The following is a 27,301-nucleotide window of genomic DNA, read 5'->3' on the forward strand; positions in this document are numbered from 1 at the left end:
ATTCATAAAAAGGCTTCTGACAAATACAGTTTTCTGATAAACTTTCAGATCATATAATTGAACTGGGTAAAAATTTGAGAACTCTGACAGATAAACTGATGGCTTTATAAGATACTAACAAAAGACCAAGATAAACATACTTCTGTGGGGTTGAATGAACTGATGAGAATGATTATAATTTTTATGACTTTTTGTTTGAAATATTGCTGATTTTTTAAAATCGTTTGTTTTTCGGTGATAAGGAAACTTATTTCCTTAAACTACTTATGACTTAGAGCAATCTGGTAAATTATGCTTTTGTAAGCAGAATTGAAACATTTATCTTTTTCTACCTACCTGGTCCCTCTAGAATTCCAAAAATCGCAGTGAGTATTCTTATTTTCATGGCAATGTGATTATTTGGATAAATTCGCTAAGAATCTATTCTCCTTGTAACACGACACAGTCAGAAACTAGTTATATTCCCAAGGCCTTGACTGCACTGTCGTGTTTGAGAGAGACGTGCATAGACTTGGAAATGACCATGCAGCTTTAAGGAATTAAGACTGACTTATGGACGCTGACCTGCTACTTGCCCACAGGGTTCCCAGCAGCCCTGCTTGTGATTAAAGAAGGCCACCTCCTGGCAGGTGCAGGAACCTCAGTGTATTTTGGAAACCACAAGAAGAGAGGATTAACCCAAATCTAAAGGTACAGGCAGTCTAATGGCAAGTATTGGGCTTGGCCTCTTAGCCCCGAGAAGCCTCTGAAAGTTCACTCTGAAGAGTCCTTGTGAAAAATTCCAGCGAAGCAAATATAAAAGAGCCCATATGATCAATTGTTATTCGTGCTGTATTTATACAAATAACGGGCCAAGTTGATTGAAACTCAACTTATTTTGCAAGCAAATTAGTCCCAATTTATCTATCTTGGGTAAAAAGGAGGGTATTTTTAGAAAGAAGAATGATATCTCATTAGACACTATAATATACAGTGACAGACATTAGATCCTAGTTTAGTTCATTGTCTTCGAGGTTTTGGCTTTTTACCTATAAACAGGTTGGACCCTGAATTCTTCTTGTTTCTTCAACTATTTTGGTGCAATGCTCTAAACTAAACATTTCCAATTTTCTCCCATCCTTTGATTTGAAAACCCTGAGAACTAATACTGCCTTTTCCCCGCAGCCCTGCAGACTGCAGTGAGACGACTTGTTATGAACTTGAGAGAAATCACAGCAGCTCATGCTTATGAAATCTCTGTGCCTGATACTGCGTGAGCCACTCCGATGTTTGCCTGAACACCTGCTGGCATCGCCAGAGACAGTTCAAACTGAAAAGCTTGGAGCCCGACGTGTAGAAATCTCAACGGGTGGCTCTCTGGGCCCAGAAAGTGGTTTATAATTTACTCCACTCATTAGCCTTTGCTTTGCTTTTGTTTCCAGAAAAATGCCCCGACTAAATACCTGATTGCTTGCTTGCACCTTATAGGCCTAACTGTGGGAGCCCACCTGCCTCATGGCTCCTGAAATAAGACACAACTCTGTAGCTGAACTGACTTATTCTCAAGACAGACTGCTTTGATGAAACTGGAAGCAGCTACCAACTTAGCTTCTGGATTGTGAAACTCCTTAATCGAAGTTTCAAGGTAGGTCTGAGGGGGAAGCAGTGTTTACCACCGCAAAGTATGCCTTTTTAAAAAGATATTATTTTAAGCTGCCTATTTACAAGAAATGAGACTCAGGAAGAACCTTTGACCTTCCCCCTTAATGCCTAAAAGATTTTAGATGGAGGAGATACTCAGGAAGGGAGCTGACGTCATAGATAACTGTAGTTTAATAGGCACTCGTGTGTGATGGACGGAGAGGAACCTCACGAGGCCCATGTGACCCTAGTCCTCTGTGTCCCATTGTTAGGACGGCCCCGCAAACATTTGTTCACCACACATTTGCTTTTCCATCTCCTTGTGAATTGGCTTCCAGCCCTTTGAAGTCCCCCCACAACTGCCTTTCTCCTAAACGCAAGACGGCATGTAAGTCTTCACTGCCTACTCTGTCCTGGGGACCCGTAATCGCAGGGAATTCTGGTATGGACATAAGTGATAAATGTGGTCGTTTTCTCCTGTTCATCTGTCTCGGGCTAATTTGATTATCAGTCCAGCCAGGAGAACTTAGAAGGGTAGAAGGAAATTTCAGTTTTCCGTTCCCACAGTGACGATGAGGAAGCAAACTCTGAGAATGGTGTTCACAGCCTTCCTTCCTTCCTTCCTTCCTTCCTTCCTTCCTTCCTTCCTTCCTTCCTTCCTTCCTTCCTTCCTTTTCCTTTGCACTGTTTCGTAATCAAAATGTGACCATGGATCATCTTAGGCTCACAGTGGAGCCTGGTACCATCCGTTCTTTTCAGTTTGGCATTCAACATCATGAATCACTTATGTTTAGTAGAATTGATTACATCCTAAAAGTCTGGCTCCTAGATGGACGGGTGCATGGAAATATGGATGCAGAATTCCACTCACCTGTAGTTCCCGTGACCTTGGAACCGAGGCTGGTTCAATGCACAACCTGAATGGTATGGTCATTTAGTAGGAGCAGGGGTTCTTCGGGATAACAGACGTTTCTCCCAAGAGGGAACCATGTGGACTCTGGCCCAGTGGAGGTGGTCCTGCTGCCCCCACCGTGATTGTGGGAGAGACCAGGGACAAACCCCACCCAGGGAGAACCGTCAGAGAGTCACGTCCGGGAATGATGTGCTTCGAAAGCCCTCTAGGGGATTTGGAGGCTCACAAGCTGTCAGGGTTTGAGTTGTGTTCCCCCAAAACTCATGTGTTGAAGTCCTAACTCCAGTAGCTCAGAACGTGACCTGATTGGGATGTAGGGACTCTGCAGATGTAATGATGAGGAGGCCATTCTGGGGTAGGACAGGCCCTATCTCACTGTGCCTGGTGTCCTTATGAAAGGGGGACATGTGGACAGGGACACGCACACGGCAATGCCATGTGACAACAGGGGCAGATTATGTGATACGTGTGCAAGGCAAGGAATGCCAAGGTGCCCGCAACTTGTAATGGAAGTCGGGAGTGAGGCCCGGAACACACTCCCTCACAGCCCGCCAAGGAGCCCACGCTGCTGCACCTTCATCTTGGACTTCTGGCCTCTAGAACTGGAAGATAAGAGATCTCTGTTGTTTACGCCACCCAGGTTGTGGCCGCCTGAGTAAACTAACACATAGCCTGGAACCCTGCCCTAGCTCCTAGGTGGCATTCCATCACGAGGGCCCCCAGTGACACAGCAGGAGGTTCTGTCACCTGCTCAGGGTAACGGCGTGTTCACATGGCCTCTCTTTCGGCTCTGCTGGCCTTGGGCACGTGCACACTTACAGCGAAACACCTGGGTTATCACACTCAGCCCGAGCCGGCCCTGAGGGCTGGCAGTAGCATCAGATGACTTCCGGGCTGTTACCTCACCACATACAGGCCCATACGAGACACAGTGTTTCTTCTCCTGCCCCCAGATGGGATGGATGTCTCTGAAGCATCTTTGTTTTCCAGCGTAAATAGGTCCACTATGGGGCCTTGTCCTCCTTCCGGGGGAGAAGGAGGGGCACGAGACAAGCAATAGAGACATTTAGTGTGACCTCTGAGGGCCTTGCTGGAATCTCCTCTTCCACTGCCCTTTGCAGTCTAGGGAGCTGCTAGAGGCTTCAGAGCTCGAGCCCGATGGACCCCACACTGGGAAACATGGTGAGTTGGCCCTGCCACATGTGACGTGTAGGCTCCACAGGGCTAGACTTCCGTTTGCTGGGGGAGTACGTGCTCTGCCGGGAGCCAGGGGGACAGAGAGATGCTGTGTGTGGTCCGGGAAGCTGCTGCTTAGAGATGTTTCTAGGGGTGCTGTTTGGAGGGACTTGACCGGCATGCTTTGGTGGCTCTGGTGCTTACAAACAATTAAGGGGCATGATTTTCAAGTAGTTTATGTGGTGCCTGGAGTGCAGGGGTGCCGGGCGGTGCCCGGGCCTGGGCTCGAGACACGAGCAGCGACTCTTGGTGGAGTGAACCAGGACTCAGAGCAGCACACTTCTCCATACTCATGTTTTCTTCCCACAAAAAGCAGTGTTCTTATTCAAACCACAAGGCAGAGCTTGCAGCCGCTGAATGCACAAGGCAATGCACAAGCGAGAGGAAGGTGTGGACAGCCATTCATCAGGTACCGTCTGCTGCCTTTCTCACTAAGGCCTGGACTCTGCTCCCCACCATACACATCAGCGAATCGTTGGGGGAAGGGGACCCCGGGATCTGCATGTTTAAAGTGTACGATTCAGTAACTTTTAGTACATTCACAGACATGTGTAACCATCACCACAGCTGCCTTTAGGACATTCTCAGTACCCCAAAGAGAAACCCTGCGCCCCAAGCATTACTCCCTCCTCCCCTGTCCCGGCCCCCAGCCCTTATCCCTTTCTTACCAAAACCACATTTTACTTTCCTTGCATACTTTGTATAGTGTTGTTTTCCTTACCATCATTATTCCTAGTCATTCTACTTACACAGGTTAGAATTCTTAACCCTTAGTAACTTTAATATCTAGTAAAAACTAGGAGGTAAGCAACTATGAACTAGTTGTCACATCAGCAGATTTATGAATACATAATTTCATAATTTCTACGAGTATATGCTTCCTCATAGTATGAATACAGTTTATTTTCAGTGTGGCAAAAGAATGTATTTACTAACAGACTCAAATCTCTTCAGTCTCTACAGTAAGAAGCCAAATGTACCTTGTTTCCCCAAAACTAGGACCTAGCCGGACCATCAGCTCTAATGCATCTTTTGCAGCAAAAATTAATATGAGACCCGGTCTTATTTTAATATAAGACCGGATATAATATAATGTAATATAATATAACAATATAATATAATACCAGGTATAATGTAATATAATACCAGGTATATATAATATGTAATATTATATATAATATACCATATATAATATAATATAGGATCTTATATTAATTTTTGCTCCAAAAGACGCATTAGAGCTGATGGTCTGGCTATGTCTTATTTTCGGGGAAACACGGTATATAAACCTATGTTTAGAAATTAAGGTTTTAGTCTTTTATTTAGAAATGATCTGGACATTTAATGAATATCCATCATTTCACTTAGTATAATTTTAAGGTTCCAAGTTACCAAAAAGGTTTTGAAACTGTTTTTAAGCAGACATATTTTATGAAACAGAATCATTGTTTGCGTTGGAATGAGCAAAATGTGTGTCAGTCAGACGTCAGTGAAGCTGAGACATCAGTGAATGAGGAAATCCAAAGTCACGGAGGGAAGAAGGGGGCGGACAGTTGGCAAGGCTGTTCTGAATTGTGAGGGGCTGGTCGTCAATGCCATGGGGTGCAAAGGGAGGGCCCCGTTAGGCCGGAGCAGCTGGAACGGCGTTGCTGCTGAATTTGGAGGCTGGAGGGCTCTGTGTGGTGGAGAGAAGCACTGAGACCCCAGGCAGCAGAGGGACAACGAACAAAGGGCCAGCTGTGGATTTTCAGGGATCTGTGGGGACTCCGGAGACTGCCAGGAGGAAAAAGAACCTGCCTTATTCATGTTTGCAGCTGAGAGAGTTTTCTTAGCAGACAGAGTTTGTGTTTCCTACACGATGCTGAAATGGAACTCATTATATTAGTGAAAATGAACCACTACTGGTGTCCTTCAAGACTTTGCATTCATTTATTCAATAAATACTGGGAAGGGTCTCATTCTGTGACGGGCACTTAGGGGCATGGAAATGAGGGAGACCAGCTGCTGGCCCTCGGGCCGCTTACGTTCAAGCAGATCGGATGGAGAATAAGTAAACAAAGAATATTAGGTCGTGACAAGAAAATGAAGGGTGGAATGTACTGGGTGGAATGATGCCCCCCCCCCAGAAAAATGCGTGTCTATCTGGAGCATTGAATCTGACCTGATTTGGAAGGAGGGCCTTTGTAGATGTAATGAATTAAAATGGGGTCCTACTGGATTGGGGTGCTCCCTAATCCAATGACTGGTGTCCTGTGAGAAGAGGAGAGGGCACAGAGACACACCCAGGTGGAGGGCAGGTGAGGTGGGGGCACAGACTGCAGTGACCCCTGGGAGCCAGGGAGCACGGGGGGTGGGGGTGGTGGGGGGCTGGAAGGGCTCTCCCCTAGAGGCTGCTGAGGGAGTGGGCCCTCCCTACACCTGATTTCTAACTTGCAGCCTCCAGAACCGGAGCAAGTACATTTCTCTTGTTCTAAGTCACCAGTCTGTGGTACTGTGTTACAGCAGCCCCAGGAAACCAGCACAAAGGGGTTGATAAATTCCTGCCCTCTCCTCAAAACTGCCTTGTTCTTGAATGTTCACTTTGTGAACTTTTGTTCACAACCAAGTACAGCCTGCACGTGGTGTCGTGCTGCCTTTGGATCCGGGAGTGAGACTGAGCTGAACTCTTCTCTGGGGTCAAACTCGCCAGTCAGTCCCAACTAGAGGCTCCTGGACTTTCTGGGGGATTCAGCCCTTCCAAATGGCATCCTTCATGCCGCGTGAGCCCAGGATGCCCCCTAAAGCTGCACCGCACCGACTTGCTCTTTAGGACTCACCAGACCTCGTCTCAGCAGGAATGCGTGTGTCCATGCAGCTCTGCAGGGGAATGTGCAGAATCCAAACGGGCCTGTCTGGGCTTTGATTTCTACGCCTGTCATGGTGAGATAAAGTGAGCCAGTGCAGGCATTTTCCCTGGATTGTAACAAAAGTGCCAGCACAGACAGGGCCGAGCCGCCTCTGTAAAACAGACAATCCCATGGGACCCTAGATGGCTTGGTAAGTGGCATTCTTGGCATCCAAGTTGACCAGCATAGAGTCTCATGGGCGGAAAAGGGTTTGGCTGATGGGCCATGTGTGTAACGGGGAGGAACCAGGCTTGGCCAGGCTGTGGGGGTGGGAGGCAAGAATGCTTTCAGTTTTCTATTCCATTTGACATCAGAAACAAACCACAGCAGCAAAGAGTTCAAGAATGGGTTTTGTCAACAGATGGCCCCCTCCCAGCCTCTTTGGGGTGCCTGCTATTAATTTAGATGGATGGACTGCAAAAAACAGTCTACCCATTTCAAAGAGCTTTTGCCCGGCTCCCGGAGCTACTTCTTCCTGCTGCTGTCTGTCCCTGGGAGTCATTTCCTCCTGAATTATTTGCAGCCCCTGGGGCTTGGCTCTGCCAAACCCCCCCTCCGCCCCCAACCCAGCTTAGCTGGATCTGGCCTCATTCCTATCAGAGTAGGCTGCAAAAGGGAGCTCAGGACAGCTCATTGGCACCATCTGCTGGACCAAGTTCTTAATGTGCTCATGAATGAGCGTGGCTCACTTTACCTTGGTTTTACCCACTACTTAGTTTCCTGTATAGACATTTTTCATAGTCAATAATATATTTATATTGTTCCACGAGTGTTTAGGTTTATGATTATTGTTTTTGTAGCAACTTAATTGCAATATAATTCACATACTATCCATCCATTTAAAGTGTGCATTTAAATGGTTTTTAGTATATTCAGAATTGCACAATCATTGCCACAGTCAAGTTTAGGAGATTTTTATCACCCAAAAAGACCCTCCTCCAGTCATTAGCAATCACTCTCCATTTCCCCTCAACTCTACCAAACTCTGGCAAACACCAATCTACTTTCGTCTCTCAGGAATTAACTCTTCTGGACATTTCATGTAAGTGGACTGATACAATATGTAGTCTTTTGCGTCTGGTTTCTTTCACTTCATTTTCAAGGTTCATCCGTGCTGTCGCAGATGGCAGGATTTCATTCTTGTCATGGCTGAGTAATATTCCATTGTATGCATAGAACACATGTTGTTTGTCCGTTCGTCCACTCATGGACACTTGGATTGTCTCCGCCTTTTGGCTATCACGAATAATGCTGCTGTAAACATCCATGTACGAGGTTTTGTGTGGACATATGTTTTCATTTCTCTTGAGTCCATAGCTAAGAGTGGAATTGCTGGGTTATACGTTTAAACATTGCAGGAACTACCAGACCATTTCCCAAAGCAATTGTACCATGTTGTAGTCACACTAGCAGTGTATGAGGCTTCCAATTTCTCCACATCCTCACCAACACTTGCTGTTATCTGACTTTTTTATTTTAACCATACTAGTAGGTAAGAAGTGGTGTCTCATTGTGGTTTGATTTTAATTTCTCTGATGGTTGATGGTGGTGGGCATTTTTTCATGTACTCGTTGACCATTTGTGTATTTTCTTTGGAGAGATGTCTAATCAAATTCTTTGCCCATTTTTAAATTTGGGTTAATTCGTCTTAGTATTGACTCATAGTAGTTTTTTATAATCTAGACACATGTTCTCACCTTGGATCAGTTGGTGCCTGGAATGGGAGGCCAGGGAGGAAGCAGCCTAAACTTAAAATCGCCCTAAAAAAGAAAGTGTATTTTCAAAACGTATAAAAATCCACAAGAAGAGTGGTTTGGAAGAAGATAATGAGTTTAGTTCTGAGCCTGGTTTTCTGCTCTGCCCTGAGCCTGGAGCCACCATGGAGGTGGGGAGACGACCTGGAAGGGAGCAAAGGGGGAGGCCCCGGGGAGGGGCTGGGATGGGGGGCAGGTCCCTCGTTTACAGGTGAGGTGGGAGGGAAAGAGCAGAAAGCCATGGGCCAGGGGCTCCCAGGGGAGAGTGTGGCCGGTGGGGTCTGAATGATCGCCAGTCTTCCATGTTAATTGTTCAGCATGGTGTATAAGTTTCTTTTTAATGTACTCTCGCTTCAGGAGCTGGTGGAAAGAAACCACACAGCACGGCCCAGGATCTTAGTCCTTACAAAATAGTTTTTTCTAATAAAATGGTTAATCACACATAGACATTGTTTAAAAATGACCTCACACTTGTCTCTCTCACCAACACCGCCCTCACACAATATGTAGAGGCTGAGTTACCTTTGTAGGAAATGAACCAACAGGTAGGACTGTATTGTAGGGGAAAAAATGGATGGACGTTGTTGAAAGACACGCTTATGAACTTGGTTTCTGCCTTGGTACAATTCTTTAACATTGAAAATGAAGCACTCGGGGAAAAGATAGAGCAAAAAACTCTATTTCCTGTTCTACTACCTTGGTTATTTTAGCAGCTGTGTTGAATACCAAACTTTCTTGAAGTATTTAAAAGGTTGAAAGTCCAAAACGTGGCATTTATTTTCATGCGTTCCTCCCCTGCCCGGCTCACAGGCGTCCTGTCGCCTTGCTCTCCTGCTGCTGCTTTTAGGAGGCATGTCTGCCCCGTCCTCACCTCCGGCCGGGCTGCTAGGGAGGGTCTTCGAGTACATTGACCTCCATCAGGACGAATTCGTGCAGGTAGGAGAAACTGCCCCCGGAAGGCTTGCTGGGGTGCCTTCTGGTATCGGGGTGAATGGTTGTGTGCTGGGAGATATGGGTTTTTTTTCTTGCCTGGCACTTTAATTCCATTGAAAATGCCTGCGACTCCTCGTTGAGTTAAAATAATCCATATGCATTAGCTTTAGGTATGAGCTCGCTCCCGGTGTTCCCCCTAGGAAGGGTGCTCGGTGTTTCTGACACCTTTGGTCCTGGCGTCTCTGGGGAGCCTCCAGGGAGCTGGAGATGGACAGGAGAGCTAGGAGCAGAGGGAGAGGGGGCTGCCTAGGGAGCAGAAAGTTGGGGTGGCAGGAAAGTTCTGCACCCACAGTCTCACCTGCAAGCCCCCCTGCACCCCTGCCTCACGCAGGCCCACGCCAGAGCCCGGACTCCCTGAGGTTTCCCCGCACTTTGTACCTGAGTCCCCACACCATATCTGGCACGTATGCTCAGTATGTGGTTGTAATTTGATCGACAGAACGCTGTTGGGACGATCATTGGACATTTAGGTGTGAAACTTCTGGGTTTCGTGCGAAAGCACAAAGCTGAGCATCCGGGCAGCTGTTCCGAAGCTTGACCTTTGCGGATGCCCTCCTCACTTGGGAGTATGAACTTGACCTAATATGTTGCATTTGCGAAACCCGAGTGTGGTTTCTGATGCAGGCAGGAATTAGTGGAGGGAGAGGAACAGCATGTGGGGGAGCATGTGCTGATTGGGCCTTTCAGCTAAAACCTTCCTCTTTACAACTTCCTCAATGGTACCGACTCATTCACTTTAGGCGTAACTTGGCAGGATCTGCTCTATAAACTCTAGTATTCAAATGAAAACAGTATTCCTTATGGTGAAATACATTTTTTTATAATAAAACTGAAAGTGCTACAAGCGGGATAGAGATCAAAGCAAAATAGCATGGGAAGCCCAAGACCAGTCACCAAATGTGTGGTGGAAAAGTATGGCCGTCCCAATATAAATAAGTGGCTCAGATACCGGTCCTGGGAGCTCACTGCCTGTTATTAATACCTCAGTATTACCCAGCATTCATTGGGCGCCGAACAAAGTCTTCTTACACGCACAGTCTCTCATTCAGCCCTCATGGAGCAAAACTTGCTTCCTTCCACTACTCCACTCACTCTGTGCCCAGATGTGTGTGTTTCCCACACGAGAAGCAGTTAGTTCTCAGTTCTCCTCGGACACCAACTGGGCGGCCTCCGCTTTGACTCACTTCTGACACTGTCTCCTGGAGTTAGCCTACCAGTCGGCTGCAGGCACCAGTCACGACACTTCTGTCCCACTTGGCCACACATGGGGGCTGTCATGACCCCCTCCTCAGGTCGGGTCATGTGCTAGAACAGCTTGCAGAGCTCAGGGAAACACGTTTGCCGGTTTGTTGTGTGAGAAAGGACATGATAAAGGACGCAGGTGGACAGATGGGGAAGAGGTGCACAGGGCGGGGTCTGGAAGGGCTTGGACCCAGGAGTGTGTGTCCCGGTGGTGGGAGGGGCGCACTGCCCTCCTGGCTGTGGATGTGCCACCCGCCTGGAAACTCTCTGAAGCCCCTGCTTCAGGGGGGGTCTGCAGAGGCTGCATCACATGGGCATGACTGATTGTTACGTCAATGCCCAGCCCCTCTTTCTTCCCCGGATGTTGGGGGCAGAGCTGTAAGTTCCTTGCCTCTAATCACAGCTTGGTCTCTCTGGGGACCACCCCCATCCAGGAGTCCACCAAAAGTTGCCCCATTAGAACAACATGTGTTCCTGTCCCCCAGAAAACCCACCCCTGGGGAGTTAGAGCTCCGTGTCAGGAGCCCGAGGCAGACAGCAAATTCCAGAAGCAGAGATGGTCCCACGTGACGCCTTCATCGCTAGCAGTTATGCAAGTTTGTGGAGCCCTGGCCATGACCTGGGGCAAAGACCAAGTACATATTTCTGACTGTGTCCCTGTCACACTCGCAGTAACCTGCAGTGACACATTGTCACCGTCCTTGTGCAGATGGGAAAGCTGAGGTAAGAGAGTGTAAAGAACACACTGCAGGTCCCCCAGCTCTCATGAGACAGATAGGAACTAAGGAGTTTGAACCCTGGGTTACACTACCTGTCAGATGCAGGAGGAGCAGAGAGGGGGGACCACAAAATCTAAATGCAAAGGGACGTCAGGAGCAGCCTGCAGCCTGGCTGAGGCTGCCTTGTGGTGAAATCAGCACGGCCCACGCGGGCCTCGGTGGGAAGCCTAGAGAGAGAGAGTCCCGAGTGGGGCGGCTGCGGTGGCCCCCCAGGTGCTCTGGGTCCTTGATGACTAGAGATGCTGGGTTGGGACCTGCCATTCTTTGCAGTCCTGGTGGAACCACGGGGTCACAGGCCCAGGTGTTGAGGAAGACCCCGGTCCACGCAACCTGCCCGTCTCCCATCTCCTTTTATTAACCTGCCAGCCTGGCCTGCCTCTGGGCTCCTGAGGGCAGCCTCCGCTTCTCTGCCTGTGACTAGGGATCACGAGTTTGCCAGCTCAGCCTTCAAGTCCCATGAAGGGCGCTGGGACTGGCTGCCTCCTGTGCTTGTGTCATGCGCGTCAGCTCCTGTCTTTCCTCCCAGACTCTCAGGGAGTGGGTGGCCATTGAGAGCGACTCCATCCAGCCTGTGCCCCGCCTCAGAGAAGAGCTCTTCACCATGATGAGCTTGGCTGCAGAGGAGCTCCGGCGCCTGGGCGCCAGCGTGGACGTCGTGGACTCCGGCTCTCAGAAGGTGCTGGGCGGTCCCTTCCCTCCCCCCCACTAGCTGCCACTTCCGTGCACTGCGGCCATGATCTTCCGTGGTGGTAGCGACACAGGGGCCTGCCCTGATTTACAAAAAAAATGCCCCCATTATCTCTATCCCCAGTAAGGATGAAAAAGTCCTCCTTCGGGCCCCAAATGAGACTGTCATGTTGATTGCTCGTCGTGTCTGGACTTGGGGCTGGGAGGCGGCAAGTGGAGGCCGGCTCATTTTGGAAAGGGCCCCTGTACTAGGCACACCATGCACTCACGGTTCAGATTTCTGCCACCCGTCCTTCCCCTGAAGCCCTGAAGTTTCAACGCATGTTCCTCCAAGGACCCAACCTCTCACCAGAATCCTTGCCTATTACTGTCACTCTGTCACAGACAGCGATCTTAAATCTAAGTGCCCACTGCCACCTGATGTAGCACTGACGAGTTTCTGGACAGACCAGCTGTTTCCTAGCAGCGCCCACCTAAGCTGAGCTCGTGGAGTCCGAGTTTGCACCGATGAGCACATTCAATTAAGTTTCCTATTTGTCAACGTGTATCCAAGGAAGTGCTTAGGTCTCACATTTTAATTAAAAGTGACTCATGGTGCCCACTTTGGAGCTAAAGGACGATCAGCAAATGGTGCAGACTCTACAGGGCCCAGGGGTAGAAACAGGGCTGCTGGTGTCATGTCTTTGAATTTTCTGGAAGAACAAAACAGCATTTTTTTCTTTTTTTTATCAATAAGCTATATTCTGTATGTAGCCGTTAATATACATTATATGCAACTTCTACTAAAAAAATCTTTCCAGCAGTATACAGTATATGAAGTGCAATGTTATATAAAGTATAATTTTATGCTTTTTATTATCTAAAGTGGTAAAAATAAATTGCAAAAAGTATTAATCCTCTGAATCTACTGATTACTTTCTAATCTCAGGAAAAAGTTACCTGAATAATAGGGACTATCTTAAAATGTATCTAGTTCTATGACATTGTATGTCAAGGTTAACTTTTAGGGCAGAGATGGATGAGGGCTTTTGTGAAGTTAAATGCTTACAGAGCCTATGCTTCAAGTTTTGTCCGTCCCATAAGGATATTTCATATAAAGTTGCAAAAGTTACTGTTTGCAAAAGGTCTGATGTGAGGCTGAAGACAGGAATTTTCCTGGAGATAAGAAGTGGGTGCCCAGGCAGGAAAAGCAGAGGATCTCAAAATAGCGTTTTTAAAAAAATGTGGCCCATTTTCCTTCTGCAGCTGCCTGATGGCCAGACTCTCCCAATTCCTCCTGTCATCCTGGCTGAACTGGGGAATGACCCAAAGAAAGCCACCGTGTGCTTCTACGGCCACCTGGACGTGCAGCCTGCCAGACAGGAAGATGGGTGGCTCACCGACCCCTACACGCTGACAGAAGTGGACGGTCAGTGACGCAGCCCCAGGGGACTGCTGGGTTCTTCTGAGGATGAGGGACGGGTCACAGGGCTTAAGAACTTAAGACGTGCCTCCCATCCCTGGCTGCAGGTCCGAACCTGTCGTTAGGAGTGGACGCTATGCTGCTCTCACAGTCTGCAAGCCGGTCCAGTGAGGCTGATTTTCTTTCCTTTGTGAAAGGAACTGTGAACCTCTGTGCCCCCGGGTGAATTAACTCCCCAGGATGGGGTCCTTGGGTTGTGAGGAATATAGTTGTCTCGGTCACATATTTTCTTTTAAAAATACCAGATGTAATCTTTTTCAAAGGAAAGAAGAAGGGTTAACGGAGATGCGCATGCACCCTGTTTTCATTCTTCTGCTAATTGTAAAATCTCAAAATGAGAGGCTATGGTCCATGACATTCTGCAAGAAACCCCCGGGTCCTTTTCAATGAACTTGGATCAAATAGCTAATTATTGTTCAGGCCAAAGGTCCTGTATGTTTCAAATTAGCTTGTATATTCTGCCTAGCTGATGGCTATACTATTTGTATATAAGGAGTCGTACTTAGCGATTTCAGAGCAACACTTGTGCCTGGAAACATGGAAAGCACAGTTCAAGTGATTACCCATGAAACTGCCTTTGTATTTAAGTCACTCTACTGGGTAGAGGTGTCCATGCCTTTCTAAAATTCTTCCTCTATTTTTAAAGGAAAACTTTATGGACGAGGAGCAACAGACAACAAAGGTCCTGTTTTAGCGTGGATTAATGCTGTGAGCACATTCCGGGCCCTGGAGGAAGTAGGTGCCCAGGAAGAGAGGGAGGACAATGACGCTTATGACAACACAGGCAGGGTGCTGTGAGTCACTCACTGTGCTCCAAGCTTTCAGCTGAATTATGTCCTTTACTCTCCCCAGCAGTCTTCAGAGGTGTGTATTATGATCACACCCATTTTACAGAGGAGGAGAGTGAGGCTCCGGAAGCTTGGGGAACTTGCTGAAAGCTTCGCAGCTGGCTCGGGCACAAGCGCTGATGCTGTTGACCACATTAAAAATGAAACACAACAAAAACCATGATAAGCCCGTGGCTGAATTACTCTCTGCTGGTCCGTCATCTTCCTCCAACACTTAGCAGCTATTGGCTTGCGTTTTCTTAATCACATTTTGCCAGCAAATCCTTAGGCTTTCCAACTACTGCTCAGCAATTGTTTGCTTGTTAAATGATAATAAAAAGCTTTCAATATTAAGGATTCAGAACTTTAGCTCGACTTCCTAAGATGCATAGAAATGTGTGCAAATGATACATTTGAACAAATCATTATCCCCACATGCCCTTAACCAACAGGACTGGAGGTCACGTTTTCTAATACATAATCCCCCACTCAGTCTGCCTTTGTTAACCTTCAGCGAGTTGATCCCGCTAATTAGAACTAATCAGTATGTTTGTGCTGTCATTTGTCTGCGTATAATCACATTGAGAGCCCCCTCTGTGTCTTCTGCTCCAGGAAGAGACTTTGACCTCTCTTCTGTGCGTGGCTCTCAAAGATATGAAGTTATAAATTATAGAGATACAATAAGATCAAAACCAAAGGGGGAGAAGGGCACATTGTCAAAAATTTAAAGGAGCTATTCCGTGCCCTGATATGAACTAGACAAAAATTCAAGTTCCATTTTGCTGCATGATCAAAGCCTCTGAATAAGTTAAAAGGCAGATTGAACTCATAGCTGAAAGATAACAGACACTTGAAATACAAATTAGCCCGGGGCTTAAACATTAGACAATCTTTCAAAGGAAAGAGTTCTTTATCCTGCTCAGAATTCTGAAGACAGAAAAGAGATTTGTAACTGAGTCACCTTTCTTGAAAAATTCCTTCTGGGGAGAAAGAAGAAAGTGCCTCTCTGCGGTGGCCCCAGAGGGCTTGTAATGCTCCTTCTTCTTCAATGATATTCCTCCTTCTTTAGAAATTCCTTCCCCACGTCCCTTCTCAGCACTACATTCATGGATCATGTTGGAACGCACACACACTGGGCATGGCCTCGAATTCTCCTTCACAATCTGAGTTAAAACTCCTTGGCTGTAAACAGCTGGTGGAAATGTGAATAATCCATATATTGAACACATATAAAAATTTAATGTATTTGTGTGAAATACACACCAATCCTGGGTTCTAAAAGGCGACTGGACAAGTTGTGCAATGTTTTGACAGAATGGTTTGTTCCACTGTTAATTCAGGATCTGCCCGTGAATCTCAAGTTCATCATGGAAGGGATGGAAGAAGCCGGTTCTCTGGCCCTGGAGGAACTTGTCAGAAGAGAAAAGAACCGATTCTTTTCCAGTGTAGACTACATTGTGATTTCAGATAACCTGTGGCTCAGCCAGAGGAAGCCAGCACTCATTTACGGCATGCGAGGGAACAGCTATTTCATGGTGGAGGTATTGGCAAACCGCAGTGACATCCAGGCAGGAAGGCATCTTGGGGGCTTGGAGGGGAGGGGCGTAAGCTCTTGTGAGAGCGGACAGTTCTCCCCTGAAGTGTGACTGGGGGCTGCAGAGGCCTTGGCACTGGGTGATGGGTTCCAGGAAGCCGCCTACACTGGGAGGAGATGTGCGTTGCACATTTTTCTGGAGAGAGGATTCAGAGGGGTTGTGACTCACAAGCCCAAAGCTTAGGAGCGACAGCGGTGGAATTTGGAGGCAGGACAGCAGCCCCTGGAGAAGGAGACTGCCTGTCAAGTGCAGGGGACGCTGCAAGGGGAACAGCACCGGCTCCTGGGGCCTGCCTGCCGCTCCTGCATGGAGGGGATGGGGCGCCGGCATGCCGAGGCCTGCATCCGAATTCCAGCTCCTTCGATGGCCATACAGCCTGTGTAGACACCCTCACCTCTGAGCCTTGGTTTCCTTACTTAGGAAGTAAGCACAGTAAGCCCACCCCCCAGGGGTGCTGTGATCACTAAGTGTGACATCTGGTCCAGGTTTGACACATAGGCTGTTTCCTTCTCCTGTTCTATTAGTACAGACAGCCCGTGATCGAGCACACAGTGTAGGATCAGAAGTCCCTCCCTGGGAAATCATTCCTTATAACACACGCCCCAGCCATGCCTGGCTGTTGTGAGAATCCAGTGGGGTGCAAAGATGAAGCACTCGGGTGTTCGTGTGCACTTGAAAAACAGTGTGTGCCCCGAGTGCGGCAGAATGATGCTGCTGAGCCCGGGGGCTGCAGGCCCTGCTCTCCAGGCATTTACTGCCAGGGGACACAGGTGCCTCAGGAGATGACGTGGGAGTGAAGGGGAGAGGAAGCAGCGATGGTCCTTGTAGAAACCTCGCTCAAGACATTCGGCCGTGAAAAGAAGGATGAGACTGGCTGGCGGCTGGAAGGAGCACAGGAGCAGAGCACCTTGAGGAGGCGGCAGGAAAGCTCCGGCGGGTGGGGTGGGGGTGGGGGTTGTTTGTGAGATCAGGAGCACTGAGGGGTGGGGGTGGGGGTGATACCCTTGAGCCCAGTGCAGGAATTCGTCTCTTCTGTGAGGGTGGAGGCCAGTTGCAGATGCAAGGTGGAGTTGCAGCGGTGACAGTTGATCCCCTGTAGTTGGCCTCTCTTTTTTTCCTGTTGAGTAGGAAGGATGTTTCTGGGGGGAGAAGTGCTTGTTTGAAGTGGTCTCTGTGGGGGGGGGGGCGGAGTTGGGGGGGAGCATGAAGAAGACATGCCGGCAGGATTAGGGTGTAGGGTCACCGGTCCATGTGGCCCGAGGAGTTCTGCGGCTGTGCTCAGAAGCCAGGGAGGGAGAAGGCCCAAGGCGGCAGGGCTGACCCAGCGGTGACATCATTCCAGAAGGTGTGGTGGAGGAAGTAGGGCAAAACACATCAAGACGTTGACCACAGAGAGGTCGAAGTGATAAAGAGTGGCATTTAAATTGAACAGATGGGCGAGAGACAGGAGGAGCACAGGTGGGGAACTCTTGGAGGGTTCAGGGGACTGGACGTCTTGATGCAGCCAAGAGCAGGTGGCATGTGGGATGGTGACCAGGAAGCCAGCAGGAGAGAAGTTGTGACCAGAAGATGGGACAGGGCACCTGACGATTTCAGAGGTGGGCTCTGCAGACCCCACAGTGCTTTGTTAGTATTACTTCCTAATCAAATCAACGTCTTAAGCTAAAGTGACTGAACGGAAGTCATCTGGTAGCACCTTAAAGATGGATCAGGCAGGGAAAGACCAACTGGGCAGGAAACACAAGAGGAAATGAATTGAAGAGACAATTAAAAAAGGACTCATTAGACCTTGGTAACAGATTGGGAATAGTGTGTGTAGGAGAAATCCAAGATAATTTTAGGGTGATAGATTTACAGGACTGGGGACTTGTCTTGTTTGGGAAATGGGCGAGTTGGTGGGAAGTCATCGTAGGAGAAGATTGAGTTAACTTCTAGAGCTGAATTTCAGAAAGTGGGAGCAGAGCGAAGTGCCATGCACTGCAAGCAATGAGAATGTATAGGTCTGGTGAGTAGGTAGAAGGTCAGACCTCCGGGGACGGACGTGTGAGTGCGGAGGTTGCAAAGGAAATCCAGTGAGTGAGTTCTCGGAGCTCTGTGTATAGAGGAAGAATGCACCCCGGATTAAGCTATGTGAGTGGGAGATAGAAAGTAAGTTATTAGAGGAGACAGTAATAGAATTGCCCTGTCTTGTAATCCCCCAAATTAAATAATGAAATCTATCATCTATCTATCTATCTATCTATCATCTATCTAATCTATCATCTATGTGCTTATCATCTATCATCTACCTATGTGGTCATCTATCTATAATCTACCTATTTATTCATTCATCTTTTCTATCTACCTGCTTTATCATCTATTCATCTATCTGTCTATCATCTATCTGTCTATCATCTATCATCTATTTATCTACCTATAGACAGAACCATGTTTGTGGCACTGGGGGGAGCTCAAGTCAGTTTCAAGGGATTCTGGACACAGTGGGAAATAAAGACGCTGCCAGTCATGCAACTGGAAAGAACGAGAAGTGACCTCAGGTTGCCCACCTGAGTCCTGAGGGCCCCCGCAGGACACGTTTCCCACCACATGGAAGCTATTGTTAAAGCAATGTTGGTGGTCAGCACCTGTCTTCTGTTTGACTTCTCTTACAGGTGAAGTGCAGAGATCAAGACTTTCACTCAGGAACCTTCGGTGGTATCCTTAATGAACCAATGGCTGATTTGGTTGCTCTTCTAGGTAATGTCTTGTTTCATTTCACTTCTTAAACATCAAGCAATCTACTAAAATCTAGTTCTATCTGAACCTGTGTGTCTCTCCTCCCTTGGTTTCCAAGCCAGCTCTGAATAAGGTCAGAGTAGAAGGAAAAACATATTCTTAGCTTCCCCCGCTCCCTTGGCTAAACAATCCTTAGGCTTTTTAAGTCTGTGTTATTCCTTTTCATGGACTGAACCACTTCCTGAATCTGACCCTTTTTCTCTTACTGGATAGTGTGACACATCTGGCCGTACTCAAGGATAATAGTATAGCCCTGAAAGCCTTCTGGAGAAGCATCCAGAGATGGTGCCAAATATATCGGCACCACTTGGCTTCCTTTTTCCAGGTTGCTGTGGCCCAAGTGGCACAGAGACTCCAATGGGTTTACTCATCACGCACACTCCTGACCTCCTATAGACTGCCTGGTGTCTGCAAGTAGAAGTTAGGGGTGTGTGTGTGTGTGTGTGTGTGTGTGTGTGTGTACGCATGTTCAGAGAGCCCACGTTGAGTTACCCTGGGGCTCTTGCCTACATCAGGACTGCCCAGCAGCTGGGGGGATCCTGGGGAATTGAAGGAAGCTTCATCTTGCGGGAGTCCCTTTCGCAGTCCTGGCAGGGTCACTGCACTTTTCTATTCATAATTTGGTCTTCTTTTTAAAAAGGACGTTCTCAGGTTACATAAGCTTCAGACTGCATAATTCCTGGGCCTGTCTCACCTGCACAGAAGATACCTTTATACAAATTTTCAATGTGCCCCTCACAACGTGGGGCAGACAAACTGCCAAACAGCATGTCCTCTACGGTGATCGTTCAGCAAAAGTCTCTCCTTGTTCCATGTTGACCCAGCTCTACCCAGCCCCGCTCCCTTGCATCGCCTTGGCCTTGGCCGTCTCAGGGTACTGTCAGCCCACCTGGCGTCCTGTCGGGAAGCTGCCTAAAGGTCTTCAGCTTCATCTTCAGTTCTAGGGCTTCCTGCTCCTTCATTCCCCAAATTAAATAATGAAATCTATCTATCTATCTATCTATCTATCTATCTATCTATCTATCTATCTAATCTATCATCTCCAATTTATCATCTGTCTACTTATCATCTATCTATCATCTACCTAGTCTATCTATCATCTATCTATCATCTATCTATTCTATCTGCCTATATCTATCTATCATCTATCTATCATCTATTCTAGCTGCGTATACCTATCTATATGATCTAACTAGTCTAGCTAGCTATCATCCATCTATCCTTCTATGGCCTTCTAGTTTTCCTAAAATATAACTCATGGACAGTATTTCCCATGCTTGACAATTTCAGACAGAATACAACAAGCCATTTTCCTTTAAAGTGTTTAAATTGTTTCCAGAAGAATTCAGATAGCATGCAACTGAATACTTTTTTTTGGAAAAACGATCAATTCTGTATTTTACCAGAACTAATTTTCTCCTCCCTAGGTACGGCATCTTCAGGTCTTTATAGTGCATTTCAATTCCCCCAAGCATGATTGCTGCTTGCCATCTTTCTAGACTATATGGTTTCACACAGGCATAGAATTCCTTTTAGCCCCACAGATGTTTATTGCTTTGCTAGGAAAAGTCTGCTCAGGGTCACGAATGGAATGAAAAGCACAGGGTTTCACTTTCTTTAATTTTTGAAACAAATAATCAATCCGTAATAAAGTGGTTCTGGGTTGTGCCCTCTGTATAGTTTTGGTCGACTTTGTGTAAATACAGAAGGATGGAAGGCTGAAGGCTCTATGTGGACTGATGCATTACACATGCTTACTGGCCACCTGCCACGTTCCAGGCACCACATGAATGCTGGGATGTGACCTTCCATCTTTGAGGTCACCGTCTCTGACCACACAAAGCTAAATAACAAATGTGACCCCACATGGGTGGACCAACGGATGGCTTGGCTCTGTGTAGACACAATGAAAGCCAAGGAAAAAACCTGACAAAAATCTACAGGGATGGCGGTGGTGCAATAGGGTCCCCAGCGCTGTGAGACGATCATGGAAGGAACAGCCCTGAGGGTTGAGCACAATGTAAGGGGAAGACTTTACTGTGCTGCTTTTCAACCACATCCTCCTGACTCCCCGCCGGGTCCCCCCAGGACTTCACCCAGACTTGCATAACTGCAGTTTGGGGACAGTCATGCAGATTGCTGGGCAGGCATCGGCCTCCCCACGGTCCTGAGCTATTGGATTCCCCTCATTTCGCCCATGAAACATTGTATATTAGATAAATACACAAATCCATGGGTCAGATTCAAGTTAAGAAACCAGCCAGGCACCGAGTGACTGGGACTGGTTGTCACTGACGTGCGGTCCCTCTGTCACCCTCATCCAAACCAAACCAAACCGCACAAAACAGCACACTGCCCACCCCCACAGCACAGCCACGCAGCTCTCCCCTCAGCGTGTGTCCCCAGACTGCTGGACATTCTTGAACGCAAGGACACCGGTGCCTGTGGACCCATGACTATGTTTTTACCCCGCACTTTGCTACTGTCAACTCTAATGGAAAGATTTGATAGTGCTTCACAGTAATTCTGGCATTGTCATAATCACTAAGACTGGAGCCTGTTTTGATCAAGTGTCTTTACTTGAATAAAAGTCCCCAGATGGATGGAGGAGGAATTAGCTGCCCTGGAGACATTTTCCATCATTTATGTTAGTCTGCTTGCTAGGTGCTTTGTATCTTTGGTAAGTACCTTCTCAAGAGGGTGAGAGCGGTGTTTACTAGATCTCAAATCTGCTTCTTTTAGAGATGTTCTTTGGGAATTTCCCCGATTCATATTAACCCCAAAGTCTTTCCTGAAGAGCAGACTACTGTACCCGCTTATCGCTACGAAGGCTTTCATTGCATGATGTGTACACTAGACCCTGAGGACAGTATGCTTCTGAGTAAAGATGAGTCCTTGTCACATGGTTATGGTGGGCGGCTGGAGAGACGCTGAGAAGGGATGATGGTTTGCGTTTCTCAGGACTGCATGTACATACACACACATAGATATTTAACATCTTTCATAATGAACATATTTTTAACTCAGGATGAGATGAACCTTTAAAAAAGGAGCCTTGTTTATGATACAAAAGGTGTAGTTGAGAGCTTGAATGTAACGCAGGTAAGTTACGCCCAGTTAAGTGTATTACAGATCCATGTTTTCATCCATGTTTTCATCCCTCTGTTGATAAGGTAGATGTTAAAACGGGTCTGACACAGGCTGCGTCTGCCTGATGACCAGCTCCCTCCTGCGACCGTCACCTCCAGGAGGAGTTGCTGCCCGTGGCTCTGCCGTGGGGACCAGAGCCAGTCCCAAGGCCTGTTGCCACCGCAGGAGAGTCACCCACGGTCCCAGTGCAGGGCCAGAGGCTCAGCACCCTCATGACATCTGTGTGGCTTTGTTTCCTGTGTGTATCTTGTAGGTGGCCTTGTAGATGCATCTGGTCATATTCTGGTCCCTGGGATCTATGACCACGTGGCCCCTCTTACGGCAGAAGAGAAGAAGATGTACGACGCCGTTGATCTGGACCTAGAAGAATACCGGAATAGCAGCCAGGTGAAGACATTTCTGTTTGACACCAAGGTATGTCCGCAAGACGAAGGGTGTCTGACAGCTCCTGCTTCCCAGTGCGGATTGACGGTGCTGCGAGTCTGTACATCTCAGCACCCAAAGCAGCTGTTCATTCTGGGGCAGGTTTTCACTTTCACTGCCCCCTCCCCCACATCTAGATCAAGCAGACCTTAATCTGGGGTCCATAACCTGAGGGTCTATAAGCCTTCAGCCAGTGAGCTGTGCATCTATCTGTGTAAAGATTGAGAATAGTCTGCAATTGTTCCACCTCCGAGACCCCTCACTGTTCACTTTTCTGATGAAACCAAGAGCCTTCAGGGCTGCTCTGTAAATTGCTATATCGCTGCCTCGGTGTCTAAGTCAACCTGGAGCCAGAAGCGTTGGTGAAGGGCCAATTTAGATTGTTTTCTTGTTCCCTCCTCCTCCTCCTCCTTCTTTGTACCTGCTCTGGTTTTGGGAGCTATGGCTGCTTCCTGGGGGAACTGCCGGGAGAGGGAGAAATCATGCTGAACAGGGTAGTAGAGGTCATTATTGTGAAGTTTGTCTCTCCCCTCAGACTGGCTCTGCAGTGGCCATAGCAAGAGAGAAAACTGGCTCGAACATCTGCCGTGTTCTCTGACACCTTCTGAAAAACAAATGCATTTAGTACACACGCGGTCATTGCGATGATTGAGGATAGAAATGTATCATTGACTCAAATTTCTGGAAGGGCCCCTTTACCATCCGTTTATTAACTGCAGACTTCAGAGCTCAGGCGACCAGGGGTCTTGTCAATGGGAGTGGGTTAGGCAGGTGACAGCAGCTCAGGACCCACCCATGTCCGGGGGGAAATGTCCACGTGTATTATTAGTCCAGACGTATTTAAGTCAGGTGAGAATTAACTTGTCACAAACGGTGTCTCAGGTGGGCAGAAATGGGTGATACAGACAATCTAATTCAACTGAGCTTTAATTAAACATTCTTGTATACAGTAAAATAACTGTATCTTAATTTAGGAGGAAATTCTGATGCACCTTTGGAGGTATCCATCTCTTTCTATTCACGGGATTGAGGGCGCGTTTGATGAGCCTGGAGCTAAAACAGTCATACCTGGCCGAGTGACAGGGAAATTTTCCATCCGCCTAGTCCCACACATGAATACGTCTGTGGTGGAAAAGCAGGTAACGGGTGCTTGCTGACCCCCTGCCTGGCAGCACCATTTCTGATGGCGCGTGACAGTTCAGGGAGCAACTCCGCGGTTGGCACTGAAATACCATTTTTAATTTCCCCCAGTACGAAAGGGACTAGAACAAATGTCAAAAAATATATATAATTTTTGTGTGGTAAAAATCTCCTTCCTCAATTATGTGCAATTACCGTAGTCAGGCAAATAAGCATTAGGAGTTGGAGTGACTGGAAATTTTCAAAAATTAAATGAAGCTATAAAGGCAAGATTGGTTTTATGTACAGATGAAGAAACGGACCTCCTACAGCTGGATTGAGCCAGAAAATCTCCAGCCTCAATCATTAGTGTGTCCACGCATCTGAAATGAATACTTTGATAGAAACCATTTTCATGGAAGTGTTATCTGGAAGGAGTTATATGTCTGAATTATCCACCTCATCAGTTTACCTCAAGTGTAACAGGAGGGCGACTCTGAATAAATGAGCTCATGAAATACCTCATCCCAACCTTCTCTGTGCCCCTGTCCTCTTTCATCTTCTTCTAAGTGCTAATTACGTTCTAAACTACCCTCTCAGCCCCTCCTCTGTTTCCTCTCCCCTCCTTTTCCTTCCCTTTTCCTCCCTTTGTGGAAGTATTGTCCCTTTTTCTCACAGCATTCACATTCCCTGAGGTCAGGACCTTGGCTGTTTTGCTCACAGCTGTATTCCCAGCCCTTAGAACCCTTCTTGCCACATGACGGGTGCTCAGGAACCGTTTGCTGAAGGAACGAATGGAATAAATGTTTCAGAGTATGGAGTTTTTCTGGGAGGCTTTCCATAGTGGTAACTGGGAAGAAGCCAAGGGAAAAGAGAAGTTCACTGACAATGAGGCTCTTTCACAGCTCAGTGTGGAATTATTCCCATTTTTCATAAATTTCGAAATGCTCAATGTTCCCAAAATATTCATTAAGGTACTGATAATCCAAAATTGAGTTGTACTTGTATTATGTTTCATAATCACCAAACATTCATAATATTCATATTATTCATGTTATCCATAATGTCATAATGACCCACACTCATAATAACCAAACATTCACAGTCAGACACTGAGGTGAGGATGGGATGGGGCAGGAGGGGGAGTGAGATCCAGTGTTTCTCCCACTGGGTGAAGCTCTCAGTGCTGGAGACCCGGGGTCACTCCATGTCAGCCCTCTGGCAAAACCAAGGTCAAATCACAACAGGTGGACATGGTGGGTTGGGATCTCAGTGTTTCTTGATGAAAGACTACTATCTATCCACTGTATGAGAGAAGACCTGGAAAATTTCTCTTCTAATTGACAATGTGACCTTTTAGGTGGAGCGGCATCTCCAGTATATATTCTCCAAAAGAAACAGTTCCAACCAGATGTCTGTTTCTATGGCTCTAGGACTACTCCCCTGGACTGCAAACATTACAGATAATCAGTTTCTTGCGGCAAAAAAAGCCATCAAAACAGGTTGGACTTAAAGTTACCAGTTTACAATGGGACGGGGGGGGGGGCAGTGGATAAAGCAGTCACATTTAAAACTTTGGTATTGGCTGTCCTTTTTATACAGACTGTATTGCTGAGCATAAACTGTGCAGGGCTCTTTGTATACACTATCTCTTGAATGTGGTCTCTCTTTCAAACTATCCTGTACTGTACTCACCCTTCTGTGAATATGGGTGCCTACGTGATGCGATGAAGTAAGTGAATGATGTGTGCACTGTTTATTTCTGGAATTTTCCATTTAATATTTTACACTGTGGTTGATCATGGGTCACTGAAACTGCGGAAAGTGAAACCATGGATAAGTGGGGACAATTATTAGGGGCCATACCCCTAATAATGGCGGAGCGGGAACTTGAGGTCCAGACCCCCTGGGAGCACTAACTATCAGGGTTATCAGTGCATGGGACACAGACGTGAAAAATTAGAGGATAAACCCACGACTTGGAGCATGTCTTTTTACATCATCATTCCCACGGCCCCCAACTGTGGCAGTATTTTACCAGTAAAATTTGGGAGTGAAGAAAAGAGGAACAGAAGTTAGGCAGGTAAATATAATGCCAGCTGAAGAGAGATGTGTGATTGAAATATCAAGGTCAACGAGAAAGCGTGGTATAGGTCAAGGGAAAGAGTGGCGAAATGCAAGTACGGTCTGAGTCTAGCTAATGATATCATTCCAATTTTAATTTCCTATTTTTGGCAATTGTGCAATAGTTACCTGAGGTGTTAACATTGGGGAAGGTAGGTAGAGTCAATGGTACACGGGAGCTCTGCATTATTTTTGCTAACTTTTCTGTAAGTCTGAAATTAGTTCAAAATTAACATTTTATTTAAAAATATTTTTTAAAAGTAAGTGGTTGTAAAGAAGGCAATCACAGTTTTCTTCTTTATTCTATTGACTATTTGAGAATATAAATTGCATGACAGCAAGATGCTTACTTACCCCAGGCACCTAATGTACTGGTGATTGCTGGGGGGTAGCCTTATCATTGTTCTATTCAGACGCCTTCTTTTCCTGTGTTTCAGTGTTTGGAACAGAGCCAGATATGATCCAGGATGGATCAACCATACCGATTGCCAGAATATTCCAGGATATTATCCAGAAGAGTGTGCTGATGCTCCCGCTGGGCGCTGTGGATGATGGAGAGCACGCTCAGAATGAGAAAATCAACAGGTATCAGCGGGTCCTGTGGGGCTGAGCTCTCGCTGCCCCAATCCCAGGGTCTCCATCCATCCCCTCCCCAGACGCCACACTTTCGGTTGAATTTATAGCCTCAAATCTTCCTGTTTAAATTGCAGACTAGTTTTCCCATCATTTAAACGAAAGTAACACTGTTTCTCTTCTTCTTTTATTAGGTGGAACTACATAGAGGGATCCAAATTATTTGCTGCCTTTTTCCTAGAGGTGGCTCAGCTGCATAGTAATGACAGGAACAGTCCAGCTTAGATCTGACCTGCTGACACATCCCCTCTCCCACACCCCTGAGCAGGAATAGAGCCTAAATATCCAGAGAATTTGGGTCAGTAAATGTTTCCCCTCCCATTTAAAGTGTCTTCGGACATTTGGACCAGTAATAAGGTACTTTACAGGTACAGCTGTTGGATGGTTTGCTGTCCCGTTGCCGCCTTCCTAAAGTCACAGCTCCTTCCACGACTTGATTTCGCCAAGTTCTGCTGCAATAGCACCTGAATTGGACTCATTCTACCCTCAAGCACAAGGACGATTCCTCGCTTAGACTCTCCCCTTGCAATTTGATTTGCGAAGTCACTCTAGTTTGCTTTCCAGGTCCAGAAGTACTCATGCCACATAATCACTCCAGCCAATGACAGTCAACACTTGCTTCACCCTCGCTTTTGCCACATCTTCCTTGTATCTTATTAATAAAACTGTGGGTCTCCACCACTGACTTCCATGATGTCCCTGTGGTTCACTTTTTGAGGCGTCACTAAAGCAGGAACCATGTTAACCTCTTGCTTCCCCTTCACTTGTTTTCCTGCTTCTGAAAAGCTCTGAAATGGAAATGGTCAATATCCATATCCACATGCCATTCGGGATTCCTGTGTGAAGATGGGGCCTTTTTTTTCATCCCAAGCCTCTTGACCTTTGCTGTTGAGGATGCCAACCGACCCCCTCCCGTTTCCTGTTCTTTCTTCCTCCCCATCAGTAAAGCCCAGCCCCCCTCCTCCAATGTCTGTGCCCATGTAAATTCACCACAGCAGAATCAATCCTGATAGGATTTCACTCAGCCCACTGGAATTTTCCTCAGTGACTACATCTAAATTGCTCAAAGCTCTTAATAGCATCA

The 27,301-nt window shown here is 47.0% G+C and overlaps 1 protein-coding gene across 5 annotated transcripts; it reads left to right on the forward strand.

Moving 5' to 3' along the window:
* Window positions 1–1,603: 1,603 nt before the first annotated feature.
* On the forward strand, window positions 1,604–26,908 carry CNDP1 (carnosine dipeptidase 1). Of its 5 annotated transcripts, none has more exons than XM_019715478.3 (12): window positions 1,604–1,624; window positions 9,219–9,344; window positions 11,949–12,098; window positions 13,355–13,517; window positions 14,218–14,306; window positions 15,739–15,939; window positions 18,645–18,729; window positions 22,172–22,332; window positions 23,316–23,480; window positions 24,821–24,962; window positions 26,022–26,169; window positions 26,352–26,908. In XM_019715478.3, the coding sequence occupies exons 2-12, from the start codon at window positions 9,261–9,263 to the stop codon at window positions 26,440–26,442; spliced, it is 1,479 nt and encodes a 492-aa protein (XP_019571037.3). In that variant the 5' UTR covers window positions 1,604–1,624; window positions 9,219–9,260; the 3' UTR covers window positions 26,443–26,908. The 5 variants fall into 5 exon arrangements, with proteins under 5 accessions (XP_019571037.3, XP_074195934.2, XP_019571029.3 ...); XM_074339833.2 differs by lacking the exon at window positions 1,604–1,624 and adding an exon at window positions 3,558–3,715; XM_019715470.3 differs by lacking the exon at window positions 1,604–1,624 and adding an exon at window positions 3,558–3,715 and having other exon boundaries at window positions 14,218–14,279.
* Window positions 26,909–27,301: the final 393 nt, after the last annotated feature.

This window comes from Rhinolophus sinicus, chromosome 4 (assembly GCF_057876585.1).
Source record: "Rhinolophus sinicus isolate RSI-liver-muscle chromosome 4, RSI-T2T, whole genome shotgun sequence".
Classification (NCBI taxonomy): domain Eukaryota; kingdom Metazoa; phylum Chordata; class Mammalia; order Chiroptera; family Rhinolophidae; genus Rhinolophus; species Rhinolophus sinicus.